The 17883-nt window shown below is 38.8% G+C and overlaps 1 protein-coding gene across 11 annotated transcripts in view; it reads right to left on the bottom strand.

Annotated features, from left to right (window-relative positions):
• gphnb (gephyrin b) overlaps positions 1-17883 on the bottom strand; it is an 85260-nt gene that overhangs the window by 21616 nt on the left and 45761 nt on the right. For 6 of the 11 annotated variants that reach the window (XM_086060595.1, XM_086060592.1, XM_086060594.1 and 3 more), the window contains exons 7-9: positions 15582-15854; positions 13723-13857; positions 272-313 (exon numbers count right to left, since the gene is read on the bottom strand). In XM_086060595.1, coding sequence (XP_085916721.1) covers positions 272-313; positions 13723-13857; positions 15582-15854 — 450 coding nt within the window. The remainder of the gene's footprint in view (positions 1-271; positions 314-13722; positions 13858-15581; positions 15855-17883) is intronic. The other 5 variants (XM_086060593.1, XM_086060597.1, XM_086060598.1 and 2 more) reach the window with 1 other exon arrangement.

Raw genomic sequence — 17883 nt, 5'->3', positions numbered from 1 at the left:
AATGTTTAGTTAGAAGCTGTGAAAAGGTGGACAGCAAGGCAAGTTAGGTTGTACCAGAAAGAAGACAGAAGGAGATTTGACATTGTCTACACACAAAAACACAAGAGGAACAACAGTCAAAACGATGGGAAGTAAACAAACGAGCAGGACAGCGCACACAATAGCGGACTGAAGCAGGGAGACAAATCATGCCAGGCAGATGTGAGCTTGGACAAGGACATTAGAGATGATGAAGTCTCGTAATGACGCATCCGAACACATGCAGGAGTACCTCAGCAATGCTTAGGGTGGATGAACAGGAGGGGAGCCGCGCCTGGTGCGACACAAAAAAAGGAGGAGGAGAAGAGAAAGAGGGTTAAGTGACTGAAAGCCGGCGAGGACAGAAGCAGACGGAGACTCATGTCGTGAGGACACACCCCCACCCACACACACCCACGGCTTTCAGGAGAGGGATGGATATCGGGATGATCGGTCTCAGTGTGACTGTCTCAGATGGGCCAAGGCAGCCAAGGGTGGGACAGACAGGACAGGACAGAAAAGGAGATAGGATAGAGGAGGTCAGGACAGCAGGTGGGAGCTGGAAAGGGGCCTCACGCTCAACATTGCTTTTAAATCCAGGTGGGTTAAGTTACGATGGGCGTCTCAACTCTCTGAAATGCTTCGGGCAACTGAGACAGACACAACAAACACTCGCACCCGAGGGGCACAAAGGCGGAAGCGCAAGAACTGGGACGCGGCCCACACGTCGCAAACAGGAAACGGAAACAAAGTTGATGGGTGAAAACCAGGAAGTCAGAAATCCCGCCTCCTCCGTGGCATATACCCCCCCTTTTTATATTATTTAACAAACCCCAAGTACTGGCTAGGTACTAATCATGTTTTGATCTTAATGTAAGCAAAGTGTCTTATGGGATTCCACAGGGTTCAATTTTAGGGCCCCTTCTCAAATAAAAACATTGTTTCCAAGCTAATCCACAAGTGGGACTGGAATAGCAGAAATAAGTCTTGGACATTTTCTCAAAGGATTGCACAGCTCTACCGATAAACGTCTAAACAATGTGAAAAATGTCATTTCATTTCCTGTATAATGCCTCAACGCCACACCTGTGATCTTGGCGAGCCATCCAGGAAGTAGCACTAGCATTGGTGCTAACATTACTACATTAAGAATTGTGTGTAGTGCTTGTGAACATTTAGGGAATATTCAATTATGACACAAAGTTATAACATTTACGAGGCTAGCCTCTTAAGTTTCAAATTACACTGACTTAATTGTAAATGTTGACAGCTGTAGGTAGCCTTGATGCTAAACAAACACTGTATATAAATGAATACAATTAGTAAATGTCCTGCTCTTCAGCCTTCAAACGTGTTCAATTTACAGTAATCCTTTTTCCGTTATCTAATCATGATAGAGAAAATGTGCCACATTTTATGACGGTTTTGTATAAATATTTCTGGACAGCTTAACACTCGCATCAGCATTTGGCGACAGACCGCACGTTCATGGCAGGTGCTAAGCGACATATAAACACGGCTTCCGCGAGGCATCTGCTAGCCTCATAAAGCACCTTCCTGGAAATCTGACACATTCTTGGCGCACATAAGGAAATACCACATCTCTTTCCAGCAAATTAATAGCTGGCGCAGACGGCAAGCTCAATTTGAATTATAACTAAAGCAATTAAAGCAGTTAAAACCAACGCTTTCATTATGACACTGTAGCATTTTTAGATTATATAACAAATTGCTTTAATAAAACGGCACTGTCAAAGAGATAAGAATCACTCTCCAACAAATTAAAATGCTGAAAATTGTCAAGTTGACCCCGTCAAGCTTAGATAAAACGGCACTGGTGGAGAAATCATCAGGAAGTCAGCAGTTAGCGTGAATACAAAACAGATTTATTTTTTTTAATCACCAAAATAAAACAATTGGTGAAGGAGTTAGCTATTAGCCAACTATAACTAGGTTAGCTATTAGCTAATTACAGCTATTAGCTAGCTAGCGCACGTGGTATTACGTTTTGAAATTTGAAACATCTGTTGTTTAAACGAAAGGAACACCTCTCGCCTTTTATAATTTCATGTTTGGCAGAGGTAAATACAGCAGCTGCCGCTAAGCCGAGCAAACCAACAACCAAAGCTGACGAGGCACAGGCGCGTTATCCTCCAGCCCCTTGATTCATCGCGGCTCTCCCGCGGCTGTCTCTGCGTCCCAACGTATTAGCGGGGAGTAAGAAAATAGAAATTAATGAGCTCCTGAGCGACTTTGCCAGCGTTGGCAGAGTGTGGGAGCGAACGCAGCACATTTGACAGGCTCGCCAGTACCCCCCACCCCGCCCCCCCTCACCCTCCAACTTGCCATCGCGGCCCACATGGCCGACGAGCACGCTCCTTCCAGCTGGTCAGACGCTCTCATGCGCTCCTCTCTCATTTCCTGTCTGTCCCTCCGTTCTTTTTCTTCTTCACCGCTCACTATTCTTACTTCCTGCCATTCTCCCTCCATCATGCCTCGAGGCTTCGGGTTCAGCTGCTTCAGCGTGAGTAACTTCGCACAGACTGCTAGCGCACACACACACGCATGGTCGCCATCTATTTCTATTATGAGGACGCAAACACATGAGGAACACCCTGACGTTTACGAATAAATAAGAGGATATCGGTTGACTTTTGTGAGTTGTTGAAGTGCACGCATCTGAATGAGGACACAGCTATTTGCACTTGAAGCCCTGAGCAACTTGACCCAAATGTTCTTTCTAGTGTGAGCCAGACGTGGGAAGGAATGCGCAAATATTTTTTTCTTACGTCCCCTTAAATTAACAGGAGAAAAAAACAACCTGCTGCAATTACTTTGAATGTATGCTTAAGAGGAGAAAAACACATTAATGTGATGTGATTACACATATTTTCTCAGTGTTATTGTGAGAATCATTTACATATTCACAACTCGTTTGATTCCACTTATTTTCAGACCGATACTAGTCTTAGCCAACTTTTGAGTTGTCACTGTGACTGATAAAAAAAGAAAAAAAGACAAATGTATCTCAATATGGCATTTTCTTCTAAATTGGATGAAATTAATGGCAATTTTCTATTGTTATAACTTCTAATTTCTAGTTTCTGATCATATACTGGTTACTGGTATCGGCCACCGATACTTTAAAATAAGGCTGTGTATCGGTCCGATGCCGATACCTGATATCGGTACTCGCCCATCTCTATTAATAACCTGACAAGATTTGGAGCATTTTTTTTCTTCCAATCAATAGTACTTAAAATTTGCGTTTAAGTGATGATAATACAAAAAAATATTTTTCATTACGCTTTATATTGCGTTCTAATGTTCTAAATGTATAATTGATAAGAATGTTGAAGATCAGTGATTCTCGGGACCCAAAAATGGACAGACACACTATTTTCATTTGATGTGCATCTAGAGTTGAACTTTTTTTTTTTTTTAATTATTATTATTATTATTATTATTAAAAAATATCTAGAAACATGGCCTTATTTATTTCACTTAAGGATGGTCGAGTTCTAATATCAGGTATCGGTGTCAGGCCTTATTTCAAGTTATTGGTACACACAACTGCAGCTGTTACCAGTATCGGCCACTCTCTTGTGGCTGTTTTTACGATCAGGAACTAAAACTTAGAAGAATAGAAAATTATCCTTAAATTCATGCAATTTTTAAGGAAAAATGCTACGTTGGGATATATAAGTATTTTTTTTTTTTATTATCTGTCATGATTTTTTGGGGTAAATTATTAAAAGTACTAGTGGTACTTGGTATTGGTCTGAAAAAAAGTGGTCAAGAACATTCCTAATATTTTGTAGAATTTAGTTCCATTTGAAGGATTTAATTTGCATACATTATAAAGATCATATTCTTCATCCCTTCAGAATGGTGAAAAACATGAAATTTTCTCAAAATGGCCAGTGATCTGATTAATTTTCAAAAATTATTTTTGAATACTTTAGTGTTAATCAAGATTCAATATCTACTCATGTCATACTATATTTCCGCCTCAGTCTAATATTATTCCCTATTATGTATTATGCAGGTTTTCGCTTTCAAAAATACAAAAAAAAAAGCACCAGAGAAAAGCAGAATATGTAAAGTCATCAGATCTCGCAAGTAGCATCAGGTCAGCTGTGTAACGCCCCCGCAAATATGCTCCTTTGCTTGCTTGCCAATTAGGTCGTACTCGTATTCATATTCGTTGTGAAACCACGCTGGCCTCATGGCGAGACAGGTGCAAAAATCCAGGAAATGCCCACATCTTGCCAAGAAAGATGTCCCACGTGTTATGTTCTGTTTAATCCCAATAAAGAACATTATCATTTCCCCCAAAACTGATCTCAGCTTTTCGCTATCACGGCAAGTTTTGAGCTATAGTGTTCCCGTATTCTTAAAAAAAAAATCTACTAAATGTGTATATGTATTATGCAAATAAAACACTAAAACAAAATAGTTACAAGCTTTGAAAACAAAACAAAAAACTGCAAAAAGGGAACAGAATTTACAAGGGTATGCTCATGCACTCACAGAAATATTTAATGTTAACTTTTAAGATTTACGTAATTCTTTTTACAGAAACAAATTCCCATTAGCCTTTTTATTCTTTTAATTTTTAGATAATTTTAACACAAACCTACCAAACAAAAGTATGATACATATTTATTTTTCTAATAAAGTATATTTATTTGAAATGCATAATCCTCAGGTTTGTGTGTTAAGTATTAATAAAGTATAATTATTTATTGTTTTGTGTGTTTTTGGGATGTCTGCATTCAGTCTCGTCCCAAAAACATAAAAATGGGAAAATGAAATAAATAAATAAATTAAAATGGACTGAAGTATTTTTTACATAGCAGTGTATTTATCGTGTTTAGGTAACCTGATTATTATGTAATTCAAACAATATACTTTATGTATTGTAAATAAACACTCATTATTATTAAGTTAGACTAACTATACTTTATTAATACTAAATACATAAATCTGAGGATTATGCATTACAAATAAATAGGCTTTATTAGACTAATGAATAAGCATCATATAAGGTTTATTTGGTAGGCTTGTGTTAAAATTACCTAAAAAAAAAAAGCGAATGGGAATTTGTCATGTAAAAAAAAATGACATACATTTTAAGTTAGGCCTAAATATGTCTGAGTGTGGTTACAATCTGAAGAGAAAAGCCAGCACTAATTCCTGTGCAAACAAATTGCTACACTTACTACGGTCTTACTACAGCCAATCAGCCGATTTTTTCCTAATCTGTGGAGAGAAAAAAACTGACTGCAATTTTGGAATCTGCATGCCAATTTTAGTTTTAAAAATCGAACTCAAAATCATTTAAAACAAATTGTTCCTCAGTGTTATAGGTAAGCAGACCTGCACTGACGTTTGTTGGATGGTATAGCAAACGTAGGCTCTTCTTTGTGTTTTCCCATTTGTAAAATTGGTTTATAATTGCACGACCGCCTCCCACACCCTCGCGAGAGGCGTGATGCTGCAGATGCTGATGCGTTTGCCGCGCTGCAACCGGTGGAGCTAAATGAGAGACGCGAAATCAAAAAGATCATCGTCCGTCCTCATCCTGCAGCCTTTGGTCACATTAGCAGATTACTCAACCTCCTACCTCTGACTCAGGGCCTGCCAACACCACCCGCCTTTGGCATCATCACACCAAATTCAAACCATACGCGTGCGATTGGCTAATAACGCAAAACACAACACGCAAACACTCGCCTGCACGTATCTGCATACTTAAAAACTTGTCAACAGTGGCAACGCTATGCAGCAGGAAAAACATCACTTACCATCTTCTGCCTGGAGTGGAGACAGAATGAGCTCGGCGGTGGCACACGCGCACCAAGAGGACGCGCGCATGCTTTACAGCGAGAGGGCGAGTGCGCATGGCAGTGCGGGAGGAGGGGTGGGGGGGTGGGGGGATGGGGGGCAGAGAGAGAGAGATAGCAGGAGCGCTGGAGGGGGAGCGGCCACGCGCGAGAGGGCGAAAAAGCAATGACGGGAAATCAGAGGGGGGGTCGAGCTGCGCATGAGTGCTCTCGTTGCGCGTGTACAGTACATGAGGGACGGATGTGGCTTTGTCTCCCTCTCCGTCATGATGCGAGCTGACTAATTCACTGAGAGGTGAGCGAGTTGACTCATCACAAAGACGGCCGTGCTCCAGAGTCCAAACCTCTGCATTACTTCCATCTTCGCTGCCATCACTCTCCCCTGGATTAGCTCCTTCTTTCCCTCGTCCTCCCTACGTCGTTAACCCTCAACCACGTTCGCTCCTCTTTCCTCGTAAATCCTCTCCACCTCCAGCAGGCCGGGAGACAAGCAAAGCCCGCTTTATGGGCCCGGGGCTAACGACGACAATAACGCGCGCTTGTTCGTCCGCCCGATACTCAGCACAGAGACCGCAAAGGAGATCAATACTGTCGGGCCGAAAACAAACGTGACGTTATTTCAGCAAAAAAGAAAAGAAAAAAAAAAGTGTCTAACAGCTGCCATTTGTTGTTTCCAGCAGGGGGTAAACAGTCAAGGGAACCTATCAAGCATTTGATCCGACCGGCTATACAATTCCAAAAGCAAATAAAATCCCCAGAAGAAGTGTTATTAAAAACATTTTTTTTTGAAAACTGCCAAACAAGTTGGCTGCCATTTTTAACTGCAACTGCGGCAATATACTGATGGGACGGCATTGCAGGCTGCTCTTACAACTCATTCACTGCGATTGACAAATACGAGGTATACTTGACGATTACGTCGTTTTCAACAGGGAAGGAAATTTCAAAATTGGAAACAACTTTGCCAGGGTTTCTGTTTCTGTATCTAATTTAATGGCCACGTCATACACAATTAAGATTTTTAATTAATAGCCTGATTTCCATAGTTAATTTGCGATTAATCGGAATTTAATCACACATTTTATATCTGTTGTAAACGTGCAATAAAATATTTATTTTTCAAGATTTGCATACTCTTGTTAATTAACATAAAAGTTGACAAATATTGTTACCAAATACAAATGTAATTGTATCTTTTAGTTCATTGATAGAGTTTTTTTTTTACTTACATCTTTATTGAAATTTTTTTGTGCCTGAAGAAATATTTGTACACATAGAGCATTTCCAAGTCCACATGTAGATAAAATCGTTCTCACATAACACCATGAGTCTCCATGTTTTCCAAACAGAAACCCCCCGCCCAAAAATTTATTTTATTTTATTTTATAATGCCCAGTCACGATCTACTTTCTTTTCTCCACATTTGTGGTGTCATTCGGTTTTCTCTTATTTTCAAACTTCCCTTCCTGGACCCTCAGTATGTATGTGAATCTAATGTGTAGAGTAATTTTACACTAATTCATAAAGTTATTTGAAGTTAAAAATAAATTTGTCATAGATTTGTGTTGAGGTAAATTTTCTGCCATTAGGTGGCATTAGTGTTTCATGTTGGATGTTAGTGCCACGAACAGTACATTTGTCTTTTTCAAATTCAGAGCACAACAGTTTGTGACTCCGCTGGTCGAACCCCACCTGCCTGATTTCTACTTCTGGTTATAAAAGAAGCAGAGTCAAACCTTTTTTTTTCTTGGTGAAACGTCAATTCTTTCGTGACCATGTTTATAAAGTACTCAACATTTTTAGTGTTCCTGGACATGGACTAATTCAATTTCAGTGTAACAGTTTCATTTTATGCTGCTTGTCCTTTTCAGGGTCATAGGTCATCTGGAGCTTATCCTCGCAGATGTTGGGCTAAAAGGCGCAGGAAGGCCTGAACTGGTTGCCAGCCACATTACAAGGCACACGGAGACACCTACAACACACCTACGGCACACGCAAAGTCCACAGTTTGACGCCTGTATCCTAAAAACGGAGTAGTTTTGGCAAGCTACTTTTCCCCTCTCTACTTTGCTTTTTAATGTCATCACAACACACACACACACACGCGCGACTGAACATCTAAGGACAGTAACAAGTTACGTTCCTGGATTAGGAACCGCAATAGAGCCGCAGATGGCAGATCAATAAACGCGCACGCTGCAGCTTGTTGTGCATGCATTAATCATTCATTTCCATCTGCCTGATCTCTTATCACACCGTCAACGATCCTGCGCTGTGACTTCTTTTCATCAAAGATTCCACGATGTGACTGAGCTGCGTGCGTGCATTCAATTCAAATATGTTTAATTCATATATATATATATATTAGGGGTGTGAATTGCCTAGTACTTGGCGATTCGATTCACGATTCATAGGTCAAGATTCGATTCGATTAATCCCGATGCGAATCTATAAATTGATTATTGAGATTTTTTTTTAAACTAAAATATTTAAAATACTAATCAGTAAACTTGTACATGTACACTGTAAGATTTGTATGAAAATGTATTTATTTATCTGAAAATTCAGGTTGCAGTCTGTTTCATGTTTGAACATCACTGAAATCAAATATTAAGGCTTAATGTTCCATTAATATAACATTCTTCTATGTTTAATGTGTAAATTATAACCCTAAGTAAGATGTTTTGTTGAATATTCCCATAAAAAAATGGATGTTTAAAAATCGATTCGGCCGCATATCGAATCGTTTCGAGAATTGCGTGTTGTAATATCGCATATATATATGTATATATATATATATATATATATATATATATATATATATATATATATATATATTCCTTCAATGTTTGAATTTGTTTCAGTCAGTCGATTCGTAGCAAGTTTGCAATCAGGTGTGCATGATGTCCTCACGCGACCTCTGGCCGTGACCAGAATGCAAATACATCATTATGCAAGGTCACAAAAGTGGCGAGGGCAAAATGACACCAGAGCACTGTGACTAACTTGCTATATTTTGGCAGAAAAGGGAGGAACTCACGTCCATAGGCTTTGGCCTCAGTGCTGAAAAATCCAAACATCATTAATACTGCTAAAAAAAAACAACAACATTAAAGCTGAAGTCCTAACTCAAACATGAGAGATGATCAAAAGGGCAAGAGGCGTGTATCATTATTCTTTTAGACTCACATCAATATTTACTTGGTACAAGTACGACTGAGAGCTATCTTTCCTCACAGCACAGAGGAATTCTCCTCCATAAAAATTAGAAGAGACATTTGCAAAAGCGTTGAGTGTGTTGTCTATTTGTTTACAAGGGAAACTTCGAGCGCAGAGCGGGAAGGTCGCTCAAATGAGCAAAAGGACTTTAGGAGTTCATGAGGACGTCCAATCCACATTAAGACTGTTCTCGACATTTTGCATCGGATGTGGTCAACAACAAACGCCAGACAATGGATCATTCAATACAAAATGACTCATAACCACAACACATTTGAAGTGTTGGTGGGTATACACATACATTTGATACAGTATGTATACTGGATGCATATATGCATATAGCTGGCGTCGGGCTGAAACCTCCAAAATGGTCACTATTCAGGAGACCCCAAATATGGCATGTTTCACTATTATCATTACATCATCAAAGAGAGGAGGCCATTTTCAACACTTGAGATAATGGTCAATAATTCATAAAAATGACACCCACACCCAAATGACACCCAATAGTGTAGATTTTTGAACACATATGAAATTGATCAAATTGTGACTTATGAGGCAATATATAGGTATATTAGGAACCGACCCACTAGTTGAGAATCACCCCCCCCAAAAAAAAGAAAAAAAAAGAGAAGTTTACTTTACTTCAAATATGAAGTAATTTTTTTTTAAATATTTATCTTAATACATTTTTGTTTTTTTGCCACTTCCAGCAGTGTCATTTCTAGCTGAATGTGATGTCGATGGCCACTTTTATGCTAATGCTAACAACAATATTAATGTGGGTTTTGCCAATGTATGCATGTTGAAATAATGCTGTAACGTCAATGCAAGGGTGCATCATGGGTAATTCAGGCCTGCCCAGGCTTGCTTGCATCATTGCTGAGAAACAACTTTAATTATCAGTGAGTCATAAGGAGTAATAACAACTGTACTGGCAAACAAGGGAAAAACATTTTTTTTTTACTTTTGGAGAATTTGGAGAAAGAGAGGTGTGTCTTTTACAGGTATGATTTTTTTTTTACTTTAAAGGAATCATATTATGCATTTTTTTTCAAAGTTTAAAACAGTTGGTTATTTAATTTCATAACTTGATGAGCGGTCAGACATTCAAGAGACCCATTGCAACTATATGTATGGCAGCCATTAAAAATAAAACTTCCCTTTAATTCTAGGAAGCAATCACAGCCGTTCAGCTCATGTAATGAGTGTATATTTTAACAGTTTTTCCTATAATTTTGTACAGCCATGTACTTTCAGCAGAATACTAAAATCGACTGTGAAGAATTCCAGGAAAGTGATTCTGGGAATTTAACAGCAAGTTACCAGAGCAGTTAAATATTGCTCATCGCATGTAAACGATTGCATAATACAGCATTTAAAGTTAATTTTACATTTCCTATAATTTTCTATTAAAGTCTCAAACATAGTATTTCATGGAAATATATCAGACAATATCTTATCCCCCCCAAAATAAAATAAAATAAATAAATGTAAAAATAAATATATATATATATATATATATATATATATATATATATATATATATATATATATATATATATATATATATATAAAAATAATAATAATAATAATAAAAGAAAAAAAAAAGAAAAATAGCACCCCACATTTTCGTTTGTGAATTTGCCTATTCACAGATTGTTTTTAGCCTCTTTAAATGAATCGAAGTAAATTCTGCTATTGGTGTATAAATCATTGCATGGTTTGGGTCCTGAATACAATAAAGAAAAGCTGACAGAATATAAAACCAGTAGGGCTTCAAGGTCTGCAGACTCGGGTGTTTTGTTGGAGCCCAGAGCTTAAAGCAAACATGGTGAAGCGGCATTTAGCTGTTATGCTGCACGCGAAAATGGAATAAGCTGCCTACAGAAGTGAAATCCGCCCCGAGTGTAAACGCTGACTCACACAATAAATGACTTTTAAAATGTTTATGACAAGCCAGAAGTATCGTCATGCTGTCGAACCATGCCGAGTCCGAGCCCTCTCCGCCCGTATGCTTCATTAATCCAAAGTCACCATTACATAATTGTGCTAAATGCTAACAAGAGCGGAAGGGCACAACCACCCTCCGACAGTGTGACAGGAAGAGAAAATGGTTTTACATGAATGGTTGTAGAGCTGCTGCGCTTATAATCCTCCATATGCGTCTTTTTCTTTTAGCTTCGGTTTGTGCTTGCGGGTATGCGTGTGGAACCAGCTTCGTGCACACAGTTACACGACATGCACATTTGTGTTACCTAGCTTGACCCTGGCGTTCGACCTTTGTGTACTGGCAATGCAGCTCGAGGCCCGGCGTTGCCAAAAGCGTCTCGTCTGGAAGGCAACATGTACAGTACACACAAAAGCACCAGTGAACAGCTTCCGTCTCTGGGGACGTTGTGTACACACTGTCAGCAGCAGCTTGCGATGTTGGAATTTTCAATGAACATATGTCAAGCTTGTAGCTGTGATTAAAATGAAAGAAAAAAAATCAGCTGGGAGCTATACCTCCAAAAGCCTTTTAGCTGGCTGTTGTCAAGCAAGCAACGAGGCACACGACCACACGCAAGCTCGCATATTACGTCACAGGTTGAGTAATAGTTGGCATATGACTGGGTCATGTCCTGCAGGCAAACTATAGTGGCGATCCCACTCATGACCCATGTCCCAACTATAGTGAACCCCCATTTAGTGCACACATTACACTATAGGTGAAAATCTGTGAAAAACATAAGTGGACATAAGTGTTTTTCACATAGCAGCGAGGATTATTATTTTTTTAACTTGTTGAAATATTATTTTTTTAACTCGTTGAAATATTATTTTTTTTAACCTGGTTGAAATATTAAATTCCTAGCAATTCGTCGCTGCTATGTGAAAAACACAACCATTTATTTTTTCATTTGAGGTTTTTGGGATAAAAATGAATGCAGACATCCCAAAAATCTACAAATAAAAAAATTGGGGGAAAAATGTGTAAAATATGCTATGTGAAAAACACTTATGCCCATTTTTTTCCTCTTTTTTTTTTACTTTTAGGTTTTTGGGATGTCTGCATTCAGCTTCAATCCAAAAACCTAAAAAAAAAAAAGTGGAAAAATGGACATAAGTGTTTTTCACATAGCAGCGACGAATCGCTATAAATTTAATATTTCAACAACGTAACAAAAATAAGTTCTAAATTCTTTCAAATGTACATCCTTGTTTTAACATCAGTTAAAAATGTCACAACTGCAATAATTTCCGTTCATAGACAACAAAATAGTCCATACGGAGTCCATTAAACATCGCTAACCAAAACAGCAGCACCTGCCAAGTGAGTAGAAGCTGCCCTGTTAAACCTCTATACGGCCTTGGCCGCTGTGCTGCAGCTCAGTGGTACTTGCAACACACACTAATGGGCTCTGCACACGGGAGGCGACGTCGTTCGCTCTCAATTCATTTCCTTATGGAAGCAGGGCGAAAATTGCCCCTCCCCCTCGACATTCGTGCATGTGAAAAATCGCACGCGATACTAGAAAGTTGAAACATGTTCAACCAATCAGCGAAGGTTTCATTGATGAGCCAATGAACGCAGGGCATGCTACACAGTGGGCTATCCAACAAAATGGATGAGATCATTTTAGCAGCGTTTATCATTTTGTAAAAAACAAAAAAACAAAACTATCATTTCGTACGATACTTCACGCAATCATTCCCGTGACGTCAACAAAAGGGCCGGTGCATGAGAGCTTGTTGGTACGGGGTTAATTTGTCCGGTAAGTTTTCTTTACCGTTTTTGTAACAGTTAATAATAATAATAATAATAATAATAATAATAATAATAATAATAATAATAATAGATGGATCTTCATACTGAAATTACGCACTGTAGTGAAACTTCTGTGTTTACATTACAATGAAAACATTTAGATTCCTTCCAATTTTAATAGACAATCAAACTTTCTCGCTGTCGTTTGTCGCCTTCCGTGTGACGAGCCCATAAGAAGTCACATGACACTAGAGAGGGGATGATTGCGTCCAGTTTTGGCAGTTTCACCTAGGGGTGTGCTCACTTTTGTTGCCAGCAGTTTAGATTGACGGCAGTGTCGTGTAATAGCAAAGTGCTATCGTAAGTGTTTTCTCATGAAAATATATCATGAAATGTTTACAAAAATGGGAGGAGTGTAACTCGCTTTTCTGACACCATTTTGTGCAAGACTGCTAACCACTCACAACTCCAGAAACACTCCAAAAGGAGAGAACGACAGATCCAACTCTTTCTCCTTCTGTCGCATGAACCGCACACCCTCCCTCTACTAACATCCGGTTCCCATGGCAACCCCCTCTTCCATTCCCATGGCACCTGCCTGCTGTCCGCCAGACACATGGCGGCGTGACACTGACACATGAGGTGAAAGAGAGAGAGAGAGAGAGAGAAGGACATAGAGCGAGAAAAAGGGAATGCCCATCCACTTTGTATTTTTGTTTTTATCCTGCAGGAGAGATCTGTTATATCATCATTAGGAAGCTCATTACGGCAAAACATTCTTTGAATTATAACCAATTATAAATTTTGACAATTTTACATGTAGTTTGTACGCATGGTCATTTCTGTAATGAGCACCCTGTAACATGGCTGAAAGTGTGTACATACTTTGGGTGTGGGACAGGAAGCGGTAGAGAGGCGCGAAGTGGCCTGGGCGCGGGGCGACTCCGAGGGCGTGGTGCTGAGAGAGGTCGTGTCCCTGGGCAACACCTGCACACCCCGCGAGATGATGGAGTCTGGGATCTGAGGTCACGCACACACACGCGATGATGAAAATCCAGTTGGAAACAGATAAAGCATCAAATAACAATGTTACGTGCAAAACCTTTCCACTCACAGGACTTGGACCAAATGAAGACAATGACAAGATATGGATGTTGGTGAGGTGGGATGCTAGCCTGACAAAAGAGCCCTAAAACAGGTTCCTGGCGGGCGGGATGATGGGAACGGAGAGATGCTGGATGTTACGGCTCGTACGTGTGGACAAAAAAAACACACAGCATGCAAACACGCGATGGAGGATGAAGTGAAGACACGGACGGGGACGGGACAAATTCATGTCAGATTCAACACTCAAATCGAAAGAGCCTTTGAAGGTGGCTGGCGAAGCATTTGCAGATGAGTGTAGCATCCTTCGAGTGATTTGGATCGTAAAAGTGCAGTTCAAAGTCTTATCTAATTAAATTATATTTTTTATTATATTATTTATTTATTATATTATATTTGTTATGGGCTGTGATTAATGTCAATGACAGACGGATACCAATTGTCCTCTGGGATTAAAAAAAAATGAAAAAACTTGTCACAACTGTAATATACTGTATTTGTTTCTTGAAATGAAACATCCTCAATTGTTCAAAGTCAGAAATAAAATAAAAATAAATAATACATAATAAATAAATAGAATGAAAATAGCCCAAAGTCAGCTCACTGAAAATGGATCAATGGGTGGGATTTAAAAGAAGAAGAAGCCCAAACCACTTTTAAAACTACAAAGAAATTATTCATATAATTATCGATGGGTGAGTACCGACACCAGGTCTTATTTCACAGGATCGGTACTCGCGACGGCGACCAATACTAGTATCGGCCGCTATCTTGTGGCCGTTTCATGATCAGACACTAGAAATGAGCAATTAGAAGAATAGAAAATGGCCATTTATTTAATACAATTTTAACTTAAAGTGCTATGTTGGGATATATATGTCTTTCTTTGAATTTATCTGTAAAGTTTTTTTTTTAATGCTATACTGTATATCAAAAGTAGGAATGAGAGAGTACCGATACCAGATATTGGAAATGGGCCGATACGATACGATTATTTCAAGCCGGTATCGGTATTGTGGCCATTTTAAATTCATTCATTTTATTGTGTGTTATACAAAAAACAAAACAAAAAACTGGTATGAACAAATGTGAAAAAAAGATAATATAAAATTGTCATTAATTTCTTTAAATTTTAAGGGTAATAGTTATTAGATTTTAGATGTATAGTAATTTCTTTGTTTTTTTTGGTGGAAATGTTATGTATCAAAAGTACTAGTGGTATCGTTGAATACTCAAGAGTTGAGTACTCATACTGGTATTGATCTGAGAAAAAAAATTGTATCAAACATCCCTAAATATATACAGCATGTTTTTTCATTTATATTATTAAATAATGAGTCAATTTTGTTCTCAAGGATGTACTTTTAAAAATCCAGAAGCAATCAAACATTTACTCTTTCCAATGTTTTTTGTTTTTTTTTGCATTCAGATTTTTCCATTATTTATGATGGGATAAATCTCAAAGCTGCAGTTTATTATTTAGTTCCAACAAAATATGTGTGACTTGTGCTCAATTTCTAATTTCCTACAAAGGTGGTTGCTCGGTAAAAACTACAGAATACCGAAACACAGCACACACACACAGCGTGAATGGCACAAAGAAACATAAAATATCTCAATCCGATCTTTTGTTGTCGTACCTTGGCGGCGATGGAAGCTGCGGTGATGTGGGAGGAGGAGCTGTCCTCCGTGGACGCCACGCCGCTGTCTTTCTTCTCTTCGTCCTCATCCTCGCACTGCACGCCCTTGTCCTCCGTCTGACGCCGTGGCGAATTGTTGGGCGGCGGCGAGAGAGGTGGCGGCGGCGACGGCAGGTCCTCCAGCTCGTCCGCCGCCTCCTTAACCTTCACCACGGCGTCGCGCAGGAGGTCGATGGCGTGCGGCAGCGCTGGCATGATGAACTGGAAGCATTCCTGGCGGGGACAACACGGGGAAGTTGGACAAAATAAAAGTGCAGTTGATTCCCGTTATACATCGTTTTTGTTTTTCATTTGAACATTATACATGTATACATAATAGTACGTTGGTTATATTTTCCGGTTATTTTGAAAACTGCTACAGCTTTCTGCTATAGGTGGTTTTGATAGATATACTAGATCCACACCTGCGACCAAATCCCCTCTACATATTCAGAAACCAAACAAGAGCAAACCGTGGTAAGCGGACCATTTTTAAAACAGTTAATTGAGGATGACTAATATTTAGAAATTGGACCTTGGTGTTTTGTTCTGATTAATGTGCATTGTCCTAAAATAAAAAAATTAACGGTGCCAGGGGGTACTAATTAGCCAAGGACAACATGAGTAGCCCACTGGTGTATTCCAAAATGAGCTCACTCGTGATGGGTCATTGTGACTTACTAAGAAGTGTTTAAAACACAAGACGAACGTCAACATGAACTTATTTATTAAAACTTCACATGGTCAATCTTAAACATTTGTTGACGATAATGTTATACGTGACCTCACAAGTCTAACCATGACATTCTGATTAATATTACATTTGTGGAATATGAGTTATGTTTAGTTTTTATCCATCTCAAGTGGCGGCCATTTTGCCTGACTGAAGATGTCATCAATGTTGCTCAGGCCTCAGGCAACGACCAATCACAGCTCACCTGTTTTCTGAAGCTGAGCTATGATTGGTTGTTATCTCAGACCTGAGCAACTGTGGTGTCATTTTCACTCGACAGCAAGTGGCAAAATGGCCGCCTTCTGAGATTGACACAAACTGCTGGATTTTACTGCTTAACTCATATTTCACTAATGCAATATTAACCAAAATACCATATTTAGACCAGTGTTATTGTCAATATTTTTTAGGGGGGGTTGACTTCCCCTTTATAAATAAAATAGATTGCGTTCAATGGTTGAAAAATTCTGTTTTTATTCACCTGATTATTTTTTATTTTTTAAAGAGAGACCAACAAATATCTCATGATTAAGTTTATTACTACATTTAGTTTATTACCAGTTAAAAAAATACTTGCATGAAACTTTTTACTGCACAAACATGAATGAACTATTTTGAATTTTCACAGCAGATAATTTTCATATAAAGCAACAACTTTTAGATATTGTTTTTATTAAATATTCTTTAAATGGGTCAGTTTGACCTGCAACATAATGGCAGTGGTGGCAAATTGATTGACACTCTTAACTTAAGTACTGTACAAATATTGATTAAACTCTAAGTAGAAGTCAAAAAGTACAAACTTTTAATTGTTACTGCCAATAATATACAATTCAAATTTTTAAATAATTTACGTCAAGTGCAGAAATCTGAAAAACGACTTCCCATCCCTGCATAATGGAGAATGTCTTTACTTCTTGAAGATGTTTCAAATAAACAAGAATTAACTTATTTATCTACATAAAGCCTGTCCGTCTCTATTAATAGTCTTCAAATTGTTTCCTTCTTGTTTTTGCTTTCTGGTCTCTCACATTTTAGTGTGTCAGTGTGCCTTTGGCTCCTCCGCTATGCTAAACGCTCCATTCTCCTCTCTCCCGAGACAAGAGCGAGCTAATGTGCGAAATTATTTATCTTCTTGTATATTTTAAGCTCTGAAAAGATACATTATTAATCAAGCCAAAGCTTGACTGTATCTACACGGCTTGCAAAAACGGGCTTTCACAACATCATTTCCCACCGTGGTCTTATTAGCAGTCATGACGAATATAACCTTGGTTTGAATGTGCTGCTGTCTGAACATTTGTGAAAGAAGGTGTCCTGTCTGGAGTGAAGGAAAAGGAGTACAGACAGCGTCAAAAGCCCGGAGACGTTCCCGCTCTCACATTTTGTGCTGAGGTGTCTGTGAGCACCTCTGAGGTGAACAACTGTCAGGAACACTAAAGAACAGAATCCCTGGATACAGTATATTGCACGAAACGCTGGGCTGAAGCAAGAAGGCTTTACGGTAAAATTGCACATAACATTGAATCT

The sequence above is a fragment of the Leptonotus elevatus genome, chromosome 18 (genome assembly GCF_054856555.1).
Source record: "Leptonotus elevatus isolate MCC_2025b chromosome 18, RoL_Lele_1.0, whole genome shotgun sequence".
Taxonomy (NCBI): Eukaryota; Metazoa; Chordata; class Actinopteri; order Syngnathiformes; family Syngnathidae; genus Leptonotus; species Leptonotus elevatus.
This window is presented reverse-complemented; position numbering and strand designations above follow the sequence as displayed.